We start from the raw sequence: 15,000 nt of genomic DNA on the forward strand, positions 1-15,000 counted from the left end.
GGAGGTGTCTCAGTGTCAGCCCATCAGTAACCTCTCCTCCATAATGTAATGTGTCCTAGCTGACAGGGGAGGTGTCTCAGTGTCACCCATCAGTAACCTCTCCTCCATAATGTAATGTATCCTAGCTGACAGGGGAGGTGTCTCAGTGTCAGCCCATCAGTAACCTCTCCTCCATAATGTAATGTATCCTAGCTGACAGGGGAGGTGTCTCAGTGTCAGCCCATCAGTAACCTCCATAATGTAATGTGTCCTAGCTGACAGGGGAGGTGTCTCAGTGTCAGCCCATCAGTAACCTCTCCTCCATAATGTAATGTGTCCTAGCTGACAGGGGAGGTGTCTCAGTGTCAGCCCATCAGTAACCTCTCCTCCATAATGTAATGTGTCCTAGCTGACAGGGGAGGTGTCTCAGTGTCAGCCCATCAGTAACCTCTCCTCCATAATGTAATGTGTCCTAGCTGACAGGGGAGGTGTCTCAGTGTCAGCCCATCAGTAACCTCTCCTCCATAATGTAATGTGTCCTAGCTGACAGGGGAGGTGTCTCAGTGTCAGCCCATCAGTAACCTCTCCTCCATAATGTAATGTGTCCTAGCTGACAGGGGAGGTGTCTCAGTGTCAGCCCATCAGTAACCTCTCCTCCATAATGTAATGTGTCCTAGCTGACAGGGGAGGTGTCTCAGTGTCAGCCCATCAGTAACCTCTCCTCCATAATGTAATGTATCCTAGCTGACAGGGGAGGTGTCTCAGTGTCAGCCCATCAGTAACCTCCATAATGTAATGTATCCTAGCTGACAGGGGAGGTGTCTCAGTGTCAGCCCATCAGTAACCTCTCCTCCATAATGTAATGTGTCCTAGCTGACAGGGGAGGTGTCTCAGTGTCAGCCCATCAGTAACCTCTCCTCCATAATGTAATGTATCCTAGCTGACAGGGGAGGTGTCTCAGTGTCAGCCCATCAGTAACCTCTCCTCCATAATGTAATGTGTCCTAGCTGACAGGGGAAGTGTCTCAGTGTCAGCCCATCAGTAACCTCTCCTCCATAATGTAATGTGTCCTAGCTGACAGGGGAGGTGTCTCAGTGTCAGCCCATCAGTAACCTCTCCTCCATAATGTAATGTGTCCTAGCTGACAGGGGAGGTGTCTCAGTGTCAGCCCATCAGTAACCTCTCCTCCATAATGTAATGTGTCCTAGCTGACAGGGGAGGTGTCTCAGTGTCAGCCCATCAGTAACCTCTCCTCCATAATGTAATGTGTCCTAGCTGACAGGGGAGGTGTCTCAGTGTCAGCCCATCAGTAACCTCCATAATGTAATGTATCCTAGCTGACAGGGGAGGTGTCTCAGTGTCAGCCCATCAGTAACCTCTCCTCCATAATGTAATGTGTCCTAGCTGACAGGGGAGGTGTCTCAGTGTCAGCCCATCAGTAACCTCTCCTCCATAATGTAATGTGTCCTAGCTGACAGGGGAGGTGTCTCAGTGTCAGCCCATCAGTAACCTCCATAATGTAATGTGTCCTAGCTGACAGGGGAGGTGTCTCAGTGTCAGCCCATCAGTAACCTCCATAATGTAATGTGTCCTAGCTGACAGGGGAGGTGTCTCAGTGTCAGCCCATCAGTAACCTCTCCTCCATAATGTAATGTATCCTAGCTGACAGGGGAGGTGTCTCAGTGTCAGCCCATCAGTAACCTCCATAATGTAATGTGTCCTAGCTGACAGGGGAGGTGTCTCAGTGTCAGCCCATCAGTAACCTCTCCTCCATAATGTAATGTGTCCTAGCTGACAGGGGAGGTGTCTCAGTGTCAGCCCATCAGTAACCTCTCCTCCATAATGTAATGTGTCCTAGCTGACAGGGGAAGTGTCTCAGTGTCAGCCCATCAGTAACCTCTCCTCCATAATGTAATGTATCCTAGCTGACAGGGGAGGTGTCTCAGTGTCAGCCCATCAGTAACCTCCATAATGTAATGTGTCCTAGCTGACAGGGGAGGTGTCTCAGTGTCAGCCCATCAGTAACCTCTCCTCCATAATGTAATGTGTCCTAGCTGACAGGGGAGGTGTCTCAGTGTCAGCCCATCAGTAACCTCCATAATGTAATGTGTCCTAGCTGACAGGGGAGGTGTCTCAGTGTCAGCCCATCAGTAACCTCTCCTCCATAATGTAATGTGTCCTAGCTGACAGGGGAAGTGTCTCAGTGTCAGCCCATCAGTAACCTCTCCTCCATAATGTAATGTGTCCTAGCTGACAGGGGAGGTGTCTCAGTGTCAGCCCATCAGTAACCTCTCCTCCATAATGTAATGTGTCCTAGCTGACAGGGGAGGTGTCTCAGTGTCAGCCCATCAGTAACCTCTCCTCCATAATGTAATGTGTCCTAGCTGACAGGGGAGGTGTCTCAGTGTCAGCCCATCAGTAACCTCTCCTCCATAATGTAATGTATCCTAGCTGACAGGGGAGGTGTCTCAGTGTCAGCCCATCAGTAACCTCTCCTCCATAATGTAATGTGTCCTAGCTGACAGGGGAGGTGTCTCAGTGTCAGCCCATCAGTAACCTCTCCTCCATAATGTAATGTGTCCTAGCTGACAGGGGAGGTGTCTCAGTGTCAGCCCATCAGTAACCTCTCCTCCATAATGTAATGTGTCCTAGCTGACAGGGGAGGTGTCTCAGTGTCAGCCCATCAGTAACCTCTCCTCCATAATGTAATGTGTCCTAGCTGACAGGGGAGGTGTCTCAGTGTCAGCCCATCAGTAACCTCTCCTCCATAATGTAATGTATCCTAGCTGACAGGGGAGGTGTCTCAGTGTCAGCCCATCAGTAACCTCTCCTCCATAATGTAATGTGTCCTAGCTGACAGGGGAGGTGTCTCAGTGTCAGCCCATCAGTAACCTCCATAATGTAATGTATCCTAGCTGACAGGGGAGGTGTCTCAGTGTCAGCCCATCAGTAACCTCTCCTCCATAATGTAATGTATCCTAGCTGACAGGGGAGGTGTCTCAGTGTCAGCCCATCAGTAACCTCTCCTCCATAATGTAATGTGTCCTAGCTGACAGGGGAGGTGTCTCAGTGTAAGCCCATCAGTAACATCATTGACTCCATGGAGATCGTTGCCTGCAGCTTCATAGTCGACTCAGTGGTAAGATACACAGGAGCTGTCTGTTTGTGTTGGTGTGTGCTGTGTGTGTTTGTCAGTATGTGCTGTGTGTGTTTGTGTATGTGTCGGTGTGTGTGTCGGCATGTGCTGTGTGTGTTTGGGTCGGTGTGTGTGATGTGTGTGTCGGTGTGTGTCGGTGTGTGTCGGTGTGTGTATTGGTATGTGCTGTGTGTGTTGGTGTGTCTGTGTGTGTGTGTGAGGTTATATCTATGTGTGTGTTGTTCTGGTTTGGTCTGAGTTAAGGTTATGTATCTCTGTGTCTTATAGAACACGTTCTGGTTCGGTCTGGGTGGTTGCTGTGTGTTCCTGGTTCCCAGCATCATCCTGTCAGTCAAACTGGCCAAGTACTACAGGAGGATGGATACGGAGGATGTGTTTGAAGAGTAGGTACACACACACACACACACACACACACACACACACACACACACACACACACAGGTATAAAGACACACACTTCTCTAGTGGCTATTTTCTAGTCTTGAAAACGCCGATCCAGCAGTGACTAGGATCTGGTTTCAAATGACCATAAAGGGAAAACAACAGGGTGGGTCCTCTTCATGCCAGACAACTCTCCCAACCAATCACGAGGCAGACATGACAGACAATTCTCCCAACCAATCACGAGGCAGACATGACAGACAACTTTCCCAACAAATCATGAGGGAGACATGACAGACAACTCTCCCAACAAATCACGAGGCAGACATGACAGACAACTCTCCCAACAAATCACGAGGCAGAGTTGCCACAGGACCCCACCACAACAGGTGAATGATCTCCACAAATCAAGGTTGCTTGGACCAATGGGGAGCCACAAGAGTCAACAGCAAGCCCCTGAGGTGCACCCTCTCCAACGACGGCTGAATCAGCTTCACGGGAGGAAATGTGTAAAGGAGGATCCGAGGCCAGTGAAGTGCTCGACTCCCTCATCGAGGAAAAACAGACGACAATGCAAGTTGTGTAATGTGATGTCTAAAGATTTATGTCGGCCCTGCTGAAGATTTCCCTTATCTGGGAGACCACCACCCCTGAGAGTGGAGGCTAATCTGCACCCAAACTGAGGCAACCGGGGACATGTGTTTCCCGGAGTGAAAGCATGTGCACACTGCTCCCAGCAATAGGGAGCGATCCAAGTTGAGGAGGTAGATCGAGTCTCTCCCCGTCCCCGTTGATGCACGCCACCACTGGCCCGACCAAAGCAGGGGAAAGCGCCTTAGTGTCAGATATACCGGTAGGATCTCTGGGTAATTGATATGCAGTGCGATCCACACCAATGTCGATACCCCCAGAATCGGTTGCCTTTCTAACAGCGCACCCCACCCTCAGGGGAAAGCGCCTTAGTGTCAGATATACCGTTAGGATCTCTGGGTAATTGATATGCAGTGCGATCCACACCAATGTCGATACCCCCAGAATCGGTTGCCTTTCTAACAGCGCACCCCACCCTCAGGGGAATGTGTCTGTAGTGATCACCTTGTGGGATACAACTGAGTCCATGGGAGCCCCCTGACAATAGCAGAGGGTCCAGCACTGGTTCATGGCCCATAGACCTGACACCCAAAGTGACCGGCTTAGGCTGCGCAATGCATCCAGGTGATTGGTTAGCATTCAGCGCTGGAAGGGCCACATGAACAATAGCCCAAGGGGAAGAACTTACATCACAGAAGCCATTGTCCCCAGTAGAAGTAGGGCGTAGCCCTGGCAACAACGCCCTTTGTGACATAACCGAAGTTTGGCTGAGCAGAGCCGGAACTCAGACACCCTCTGTGGGGATAGAAAAGCATGATACGCAAGTGAGTCTAGCTCAGGACCTAGAAACAGAATGTGCTGATGTGGAGTCAGACAGGTAATTTTCTGGTTTCTGTGGAAGACTAGAGACTGAATACGGGACAGTAGATGTGTGTTACATTCCTTGCTCCCTTGACGACTCCGGAGGCGGCTTGTGAGCGTTGTGAGTTTGTAGACTCTGAGGTGCTTGTGAGCGTTGTGAGTTTGTAGACTCTGAGGTACTTGTGAGCGTTGTGAGTTTGTAGACTCTGAGGTGCTTGTGAGAGTTGTGAGTTTGTAGACTCTGAGGTGCTTGTGAGCGTTGTGAGTTTGTAGACTCTGAGGTGCTTGTGAGCGTTGTGAGTTTGTAGACTCTGAGGTGCTTGTGAGCGTTGTGAGTTTGTAGACTCTGAGGTGCTTGTGAGCGTTGTGAGTTTGTAGACTCTGAGGTGCTTGTGAGCGTTGTGAGTTTGTAGACTCTGAGGTGCTTGTGAGCGTTGTGAGTTTGTAGACTCCGGAGGCGGCTTGTGAGCGTTGTGAGTTTATAGACTCCGGAGGCGGCTTGTGAGCGTTGTGAGTTTGTAGACTCTGAGGTGCTTGTGAGAGTTGTGAGTTTGTAGACTCTGAGGTGCTTGCTGAGGGCACATAGGTCTAGAATGGGACGTAAAGTCCTCTCCCTTTTCGGAACCAGGAAATACCGGCTGCACCAGCCATCTTGGATCTTCAACGGATTGCCTGCTTCTGGAGACGGGAGGATATTTCCTCCCTCAAAACAGGCACTGAAGCCTCGGGAATAGTCGGCCTGATGACGCTGCAGAAGCGTGGCGGGACGAACAACAAGTTGTAGCCTGTACCCCGACATCACTGTTCACGTAACCTAACTTAGACGGCCTACAGGGAGGAGGTGAGGGCCCTCGGAGTGTGGTGTCAGGAAAATAACCTCACACTCAACGTCAACAAAACTAAGGAGATGATTGTGGACTTCAGGAAACAGCAGAGGGAACACCCCCCTATCCACATCGATGGAACAGTAGTGGAGAGGGTAGCAAGTTTTAAGTTCCTCGGCATACACATCACAGACAAACTGAATTGGTCCACTCACACAGACAGCATTGTGAAGAAGGCGCAGCAGCGCCTCTTCAACCTCAGGAGGCTGAAGAAATTCGGCTTGTCACCAAAAGCACTCACAAACTTCTACAGATGCACAATCGAGAGCATCCTGGCGGGCTGTATCACCGCCTGGTACGGCAACTGCTCCGCCCTCAACCGTAAGGCTCTCCAGAGGGTGGTGAGGTCTGCACAACGCATCACCGGGGGCAAACTACCTGCCCTCCAGGACACCTACACCACCCGATGTCACAGGAAGGCCATAAAGATCATCAACGACATCAACCACCCGAGCCACTGCCTGTTCACCCCGCTATCATCCAGAAGGCGAGGTCAGTACAGGTGCATCAAAGCTGGGACCGAGAGACTGAAAAACAGCTTCTATCTCAAGGCCATCAGACTGTTAAACAGCCACCACTAACATTGAGTGGCTGCTGCCAACACACTGACACTGACTCAACTTCAGCCACTTTAATAATGGGAATTGATGGGAAATGATGTAAATATATCACTAGCCACTTTAAACAATGCTACCTTATATAATGTTACTTACCCTACATTATTCATCTCATATGCATACGTATATACTGTACTCTATATCATCGACTGTATCCTTATGTAATACATGTATCACTAGCCACTTTAACTATGCCACTTTGTTTACATACTCATCTCATATGTATATACTGTACTCGATACCATCTACTGTATCTTGCCTATGCTGCTCTGTACCATCACTCATTCATATATCCTTATGTACATATTCTTTATCCCCTCACACTGTGTACAAGACAGTAGTTTTGGAATTGTTAGTTAGATTATTTGTTGGTTATTACTGCATTGTCGGAACTAGAAGCACAAGCATTTCGCTACACTCGCATTAACATCTGCTAACCATGTGTATGTGACAAATAAAATTTGATTTGATTTGATTTGATTAGCAGGCATAAAAAAGAAAAGCCAGAAACTAGGTTCCCTACATCCTGGTTTTGACGAGAAGAAAAATAACTGTTGGGGAGGTTCTGTTCTGTTCAACCAATCTAGTAAATGAGGAGGAGGAGTGTCACCTTGGAGTGATGCCTTGTTAATGTCCAAAAGCAGAAGTCACGTCATAGGCTCTCTCTCCATTTCCCCTGAAAACCCGGAACATCTGGCTGTTGGGGACCCTGCAGAGGCTACTATTCGTATGATCCAGGGCGACACTACGCATGCCCGCCATTGGTCAGAGCAGACAGCGAGCCTCCCATGACTCTGAAGGGGCGGGACACCACTTTGTGGACTGGGAGAGATTGGAATTGGAAAAATAACCACCACTCTTGACAACTGTGAGTCTGAACATGGAGAAGGGACCCTTTTCATTGAACTGCAGGAGACACACGTTTTAAAACCCGTGAACACTGCGGAACTCAGGGTTGAAGAAACTGTATTGTGCCAAGGTTTGCCTAAAGCCCGGCCCACTCTGGGTACCAGGGCTCAGTGATCAGTGACGTACCCTGATTGGCCACTTGGGGGTACTGTTGTCACAACGAGCCTCACTCGGTTAAGGCGGTAAGACGGTAACCGGCCGGCACCCAGCACCGGTAGAGACAACAATACATCAGCCTCAACTGTCAGTAAGAGTGTCCATGATTAAGTATTTTAATGAAGAGATTGAGATAAGTGTTTGATGAGTGTTTGTTGCAGCTCGTTCCAGTCGCTAGCTGCAGCGAACTGAAAAGAAGAGCGACCCAGGGAAGAGAGGCAAGCGGTGGGGCTTACCCACCGAGCCTGGCCGCCCTCTGTCTTCGGATAGCCACCCGTAACCGGCAACAGAGTGTACATGAGCCGGGTTGAGCCGGGCAGCACAGACCTCACGCTCAGGCAGACATACCGCAACTATGACTCAGCCAAGGTACGAGCACCCAGGAGAGGAAGTCAGTATCAGAAATACCAAGGCCCCTCAAGAATGCTACAGGATTGTGAAGAGAACCTGTGCCGTGGAGTTTGGGAACAGCTGGGGACTGATACCGTCTCCTAGTCCACTGCTACTGATACCGTCCCCTAGTCCCAGTCCACTGCTACTGATACCGTCTCCCAGTCTCCTAGTCCCCTAGTCTCCTAGTCCCCTAGTCTCTTGTCCCCTAGTCTCCTAGTCCCCTAGTCTCCTAGTCCCCTAGTCTCCCAGTCCCCTAGTCTTCTAGTCTCCTAGGCCCCTAGTCTCCAAGTCTCCCAGTCTCCTAGGCCCCTAGTCTCCCAGTCTCCTAGTCCCCTAGTCCCACACAAACTGATTAGAGCACCACGAAGCATCTCTTCTGTCCTTCTCTTTCTGTCATTGGTCTCTCTTTTATTCTTTCTCTCCTTCTCTACCTCTCTCCTCCTCTCCTCTCTCCTCCCCTCTCGTCTCTCCCCTCCTCCCCTCCTCTCTCCTTCTCTACCTCTCTCCTCCTCTCCTCTTCTCTCCTCCCCTCTCGTCTCTCCCCTCCTCCCCTCCTCTCTCCCTCCCTCACTCCTTGTGTATTTTGATGCTGTTAATAAATGTTCTGTTCTCTTCCTCAGGGGCCAAGAAAACTGGTAGAGAAACAAAGGTGGGAAAGAGAAAAAAACAACAACAACCCAAGAAGACAGAACTCTGCTGATCTCCGCCCCACAACAACCTGATTGGATAAGGACCTTAGCTGCCAGCCAATTACAGTAGCCCAAATGATGCCCTGTACGTTCCCATCGCCCAATCACAACACTAGTTCTGTCTGACATCACCGTAGTTTCTGAACATTACACCTGTGTGAACGTGTTGGTGGATTATTTCTATATAGTTGATTTGATATATCAGAGTTATTATAGACACGTGTTCTGTTTGTTTCTACTCAGCTGGAACCACTGACTCATCTCAATTTGATATATCAGAGTTATTATAGACACGTGTTCTGTTTGTTTCTACTCAGCTGGAACCACTGACTCATCTCAATTTGATATATCAGAGTTATTATAGACACGTGTTCTGTTTGTTTCTACTCAGCTGGAACCACTGACTCATCTCAATTTGAAATATCAGAGTTATTATAGACACGTGTTCTGTTTGTTTCTACTCAGCTGGAACCACTGACTCATCTCAATTTGATATATCAGAGTTATTATAGACACGTGTTCTGTTTGTTTCTACTCAGCTGGAACCACTGACTCATCTCAATGACTTGTACATTTTATACGCTTTCAACACCTTTGAAAGTTTTATATATTTTTTAATATAATATGTTAGCATGTTAGCGGACGCTAGCTACCAAACCATGTTAGCATGTTAGCAGACACTAGCTACAAAACCATGTTAGCATGTTAGCTAGCGGACGCTAGCTGCTTGTTGTTTGACAGCTGTAACCATCGCATTGACTGTGATGTCATATCGGTGATGTCAGGACTGTGATGTCACGACTGATGTCACTGCAGGCTCTGAATCTGTGAATAAAGATGTCAGTTCGCTGAGTTACGCCGTCTCCACTGTCTTTCGTCCTGCTGTCTGTCTGTCCGTCCATCTATACATAAACTCAGCAACAAACAAAAAAACGTCCTCTCACTGTCAACTGCGTTTATTTTCAGCAAACTTGAACATAACAAGATTCAACAACTGAGACATAAACTGAACAAGTTCCACAGACATGTGACTAACAGAAATACAATAATGTGTCCCTGAACAAAGAGGGGGGGTCAAAATCAAAAGTAACAGTCAGTATCTGGTGTGGCCACCAGCTGCATTAAGTACTGCAGTGCATCTCCTCCTCAGTGCATCTCCTCCCCAGTTAGCTAACATAACATCCCTCTGTTATAGCCAGCTAGCTAACAGAGCATTCCTCTATTTGAGCAGGGTGTTTCAGTAGGCTAAACTAGCCAGCTGCATTTGCTAGCTAAGTAAGTGAAACTGAAAGTGAAAAAAATGACACTCTCTCTCTCTGTCTCTTGCCTCTCCTTCATTTTTGAAGAAATACATTTGTTGAAAACTGTTCAACTATTGTCTTTCTCTCTCTTTGAGTCAACTACTCACCACATGTTATGCACTGCAGTGCTAGCTAGCTGTAGCTTGTGCTTTCAGTACTAAATTAATTCTCTGATCCTTTGATTGGGTGGACAACATGTCAGTTCATACTGCAAGAGCTCCGATAGGTTGGAGGACGTCCTCCTGAAGTTTTCATAATTACTCTGTAAGTCTATGGAATGGGGTGAGAACCAAGAGCCTCCTAGGTTTTGTATTGAAGTCAATGTACCAAGAGGAGGACGGAAGCTAGATGTCCTCCGGCTACACCATAGTGCTACCCTACAGAGTGCTGTTGAGGCTACTGTAGACCTTCATTGCAAAACAGTGTGTTCTAATCAATTGTTTGGTGAAATATGAATATATTTAGTATAGTTTTATCTAAAAAGGATAACTTTTGAAATGTTTAGAAATCTATATTTTTATGAAATTCACTGAGGATGGTTCTCCCCTTCCTCCTTTGAGGAGCCTCCACTGGTTCAAAATAATTTGTTGGTCTGATGTGATTAATAAGGAGCATCCAGACGCTGCACTTGATGAGTTTATGAAATTGCTTCTTCCAATTATTGATAAACATGCACCTGTGGTGTTCCGCAGGGAAGCTCTCTAGGCCCTCTACACTTTTATAATGTTATCATTTGACCTGCCACTGGCAGTAAACAAAGCCTCTGTGTCCATGTATGCTGATGATTCAACCCTATACACGTCAGCAACCACCACTGTGAAATCACTGCAACCCTAAACGAAGAATTGCACACCGTTTTAGAATGGGAGGCCAGTAATGAAATGGTCCTGAACATCTCTAAAACTAAGAGCATTTTGTATTTGAAACAAATAATTCCCTAAGACCTCAGTGTAGTGTGAGCGAATCCCTCCCTCTTTTTATCTGTCATTTGATTAAAATGTTGTCTTGATTGATGCACTGTTCAGAGGAGACTGCGTGAATCAGGTATCCATGGTCGAATTGCTGCAAAGAAACCACTACTAAAGGACACCAATAATAAGAAGAGACTTGCTTGGGCCAAGAAACACGAGCAATGGACATTAGACTGGTGGAAATCTGTCCTTTGGTCTGAGGAGTTCAAATTTGAGATTTGTTGTTCTAACCGCCATGTCTTTGTGAGACACAGAGTAGGTAAAGGGATGATTTCCGCATGTGTGGTTCCCTCCGTGAAGCAAGGAGGAGGAGGTGTGATGGTGTGGGGGTGTGATGGTGTGATGGTGTGGGGGTGCTTTGCTGGTGACACTGTGTGTGATTTATTTAGAATTCAAGGCACACTTAACCAGCATGGCTACCACAGCATTCTGCAGCGATACGCCCATCTGGTTTGGGCTAAGTGGGACTATCATTTGTTTTTCAACAGGACAATGACCCAACACACCTCCAGGCTGTGTAAGGGCTATTTGACCAAGAAGGAGAGTGATGGAGTGCTGCATCAGATGACCTGGCCTCCACAATCAGCCGACCTCAACCCAATTAAGATGGTTTGGGATGGGTTGGACCGCAGAGTGAAGGAAAAACAGCCAACAAGTGCTCAGCATATGTGGGAACTCCTTCAAGACTGTTGGAAAAGCATTCCTGGTGAAGCTGGTTGAGAGAATACCAGGAGTGTGCGAAGCTGTCATCAGGGCAAAGGGTGACTACTTTGAAGGATCTAAAATGTATTTGGATTTTTGTAACACTTTTTTGGTTACTTCATGATTCCATGTGTTGTTTCATAGTTCTGACGTCTTCACTATTATTCTACAATGTAGAAAATTATGAAAATAAAGAAAACCCCTTGAATGAGTAGGTTTGTCCAAACTTTTAACTGGTACTGTAGTCAAAGCTTTCCTTATGTTTGGGTCAGTCACAGTGGTCAGGTATTCTGCCACTGTGTCCTCTCTGTTTAGGGTCAGTCACAATGGTCAGGTATTCTGCCACTGTGTCCTCTCTGTTTAGGGTCAGTCACAGTGGTCAGGTATTCTGCCACTGTGTCCTCTCTGTTTAGGGTCAGTCACAGTGGTCAGGTATTCTGCCACTGTGTACTCTGTTTAGGGTCAGTCACAGTGGTCAGGTATTCTGCCACTGTGCCCTCTGTTTAGGGTCAGTCACAGTGGTCAGGTATTCTGCCACTGTGTCCTCTCTGTTTAGGGTCAGTCACAGTGGTCAGGTATTCTGCCACTGTGTCCTCTCTGTTTAGGGTCAGTCACAGTGGTCAGGTATTCTGCCACTGTGTACTCTGTTTAGGGTCAGTCACAGTGGTCAGGTATTCTGCCACTGTGTCCTCTCTGTTTAGGGTCAGTCACAGTGGTCAGGTATTCTGCCACTGTGTACTCTCTGTTTAGGGTCAGTCACAGTGGTCAGGTATTCTGCCACTGTGTCCTCTCTGTTTAGGGTCAGTCACAGTGGTCAGGTATTGGTGACATTGGTGACTGGTGACATCTAGTGGAAGCCATAGGAACTGCAACCAGGTGCCTAATAAATATAGTTTCCCATAGAAAACCAATTAAAAACACAGTGACCTCAACAAAAAAACCCTGGATGGTTTGTCCTCGGGGTTTCGCCTGCCAAATAAGTTGTTATATTCACAGACAATATTTTAACAGTTTTAGAAACTGTAGAGTGTTTTCTATCTAAATCTACCAATTATATCCAAGCTTCTGGGCCTGAGGAGCAGGCAGTTTACTTTTGGCACGCTTTTCATCCTGTCACGTTCTGACAGTTCTTTTAGTATGTCTTTGTTTTGGTATGGTCAGGACGTGAGTTGGGTGGGTTGTCTATGTTCCTTTTTCTATAATTTGGGATATCTATGTTTGGCCTGGTATGGTTCTCAATCAGAGGCAGCTGTTTATCGTTGTCCCTGATTGAGAACCATATTTAGGTAGCCTGGTTTCACTTTTGAGTTGTGGGTGATTATTTTCTGTTGTGTGTATGTCACCTTTCAGAACTGTTTCGTTTCTCCTTTGTTATTTTGTTTAGTGTTCTCGGTTTAATAAATATATGATGAACACTTACCTGTGCTTTGGTCCTCACCTCATTCCAATGACGATCGTTACACATCCGGACGTGAAAATACTGCCCCCTAGCCCAAAGAGGTTAACCTCTATGGGAAATACTGCCCCCTAGCCCAAAGAGGTTAAACTCTATGGGAAATACTGCCCCCTAGCCCAAAGAGGTTAACTTCTATGGGAAATACTGCCCCCTAGCCCAAAGAGGTTAACCTCTATGGGAAATACTGCCCCCTAGCCCAAAGAGGTTAACCTCTATGGGAAATACTGCCCCCTAGCCCAAAGAGGTTAAACTCTATGGGAAATACTGCCCCCTAGCCCAAAGAGGTTAACCTCTATGGGAAATACTGCCCCCTAGCCCAAAGAGGTTAACCTCTATGGGAAATACTGCCCCCTAGCCCAAAGAGGTTAACCTCTATGGGAAATACTGCCCCCTAGCCCAAAGAGGTTAATGGGATTGGTGTCCCTAAACCGGGACAGTTGTTGCTCAATATGCGATAATGTGACTAGAATTACTCTGTAAACAACAGCCAATTCCGGGACATAGACATGTCTTATATGGGCAGAAAGCTCAAATTCATAAATTAATGTTAATCTAACTGCAGTGTCCAATTTCAGTAGCTTTTACAACAACAAAAAAATACCATGCTTTTGTTTGAGGATAGTACACAACAACAAAACACTGGTTTGATACATTCACCTCTTTGTCGTCCTTTGTCGTCCTGAGGGTCCCAGAGATAAAAATGTAGTGGTTTTGTTTTTAAAAAAATCTGTTTTTATAAATGTAGAAACTGGGTTCTACAGTTTGATCCCACTGCTCTGGACTGGAATTGGTTAAATGTTATTTTAGATGACTGCATATCATGTGTTGTTATAATCCCAATAAAACTTCAAACTACGGATAACTGAATAAAAGTTAACAGTTGTGTCTCCTAGCGACCAGGTCATCTCACTACAAACCTGCTGTCAAAATGTTTATTATGTCTTCAGTCTTGTCTTACAAACAGTAAAAACATGAAAACAGTCTTTAGTTGTTATAGAACTGACAGTAAAACATGACTTCCAGCATTATTATGACTTTAGTGATGTAGATATGAAGCAGAGTAAAGCTTTAAGGATGTTAGCTACAGATACACACAGGATTAAACCTATCATAACCTATCACAGTGCTGCACCGTGGCCAGCAGAGCTCTCCTATTGGGTTACACAGGACTCAGAGAGTGATTGACAGCTAGAGGGGCCATTCAGAGAGGAGGTCTCTCCAGGTATCGCTCCTTCAGGGATCATCGCCACGGTTACGCGTCATTGCCGCCACAGAGCAGGAGGAGGGCCTTACGGTAGTCACCAGAGGTATCACCCTGCAACACACACATACTTACTCAGCTCTAGAGGAGATGTGCATGGAGGGACACCAGCAACAGTGTGTGAAGACTTACAGTAAACGTTTGACCTCAGTCATTGCCAACAAAGGGTATATAACAAAGTATTGAGATAAACTTTTGTTATTGACCAAATACTTATTTTCCACCATAATTTGCAAATAAATTAATAAAAAATCCTACAATGTGATTTTCTGGATTTTATTTCTCATTTTGTCTGTCATAGTTGAAGTGTACCTATGATGAAAATTACAGGCCTCTCTCATCTTTTTAAGTGGGAGAACTTGCACAATTGGTGGCTGACTAAATACTTTTTTGCCCCATTGTACCTGTATAGCAGAGTACTGAGAGCAAGGGGAAGAGAGATATTCAGTATATACCTGTATAGCAGAGTGCAGAGACTTGGCGAAGAGGCGTCTGTAATCAGCTCTGATATCCAACATGTCCACCTCACTACGACTCACCATCACTCTGATTAAGGTCTGGTCGTCAGTTCCTGCACCCTACACACACACACACACACACACACACACATACACATACAGTTCTAAAAACACATATCTAGTATTAGAATGATCTTCTTCCTAGTATGGAGAAAATAGATTCTTACCTTCATC

At 46.6% G+C, this 15,000-nt stretch overlaps 2 protein-coding genes across 3 annotated transcripts in view; one reads left to right on the plus strand and one right to left on the minus strand.

Moving 5' to 3' along the window:
* The window catches only part of prom1b (prominin 1 b), a 61,017-nt gene extending 51,544 nt beyond the window's left edge, over nt 1-9,473 (plus strand). Inside the window, exons 25-27 of the mRNA XM_090188458.1 lie at nt 3,029-3,118; nt 3,404-3,519; nt 8,549-9,473. Coding sequence (XP_090044584.1) covers nt 3,029-3,118; nt 3,404-3,519; nt 8,549-8,567 — 225 coding nt within the window. The 3' untranslated portion in view covers nt 8,568-9,473. The remainder of the gene's footprint in view (nt 1-3,028; nt 3,119-3,403; nt 3,520-8,548) is intronic.
* A 4,492-nt stretch (nt 9,474-13,965) lies between these two features.
* LOC110515472 (annexin A5) overlaps nt 13,966-15,000 on the minus strand; it is a 24,705-nt gene continuing 23,670 nt past the window's right edge. For both annotated transcript variants that reach the window (XM_090188462.1, XM_090188461.1), the window contains exons 11-13: nt 14,994-15,000; nt 14,764-14,886; nt 13,966-14,362 (exon numbers count right to left, since the gene is read on the minus strand). The exon at nt 14,994-15,000 is cut by the window's right edge and continues 52 nt beyond it. In XM_090188462.1, the coding sequence (XP_090044588.1) occupies nt 14,300-14,362; nt 14,764-14,886; nt 14,994-15,000 (193 nt within the window). In that variant the 3' untranslated portion in view covers nt 13,966-14,299. The remainder of the gene's footprint in view (nt 14,363-14,763; nt 14,887-14,993) is intronic.

Source organism: Oncorhynchus mykiss, chromosome 10, assembly GCF_057628025.1.
Source record: "Oncorhynchus mykiss isolate SJ-2025 chromosome 10, ASM5762802v1, whole genome shotgun sequence".
Taxonomy (NCBI): domain Eukaryota; kingdom Metazoa; phylum Chordata; class Actinopteri; order Salmoniformes; family Salmonidae; genus Oncorhynchus; species Oncorhynchus mykiss.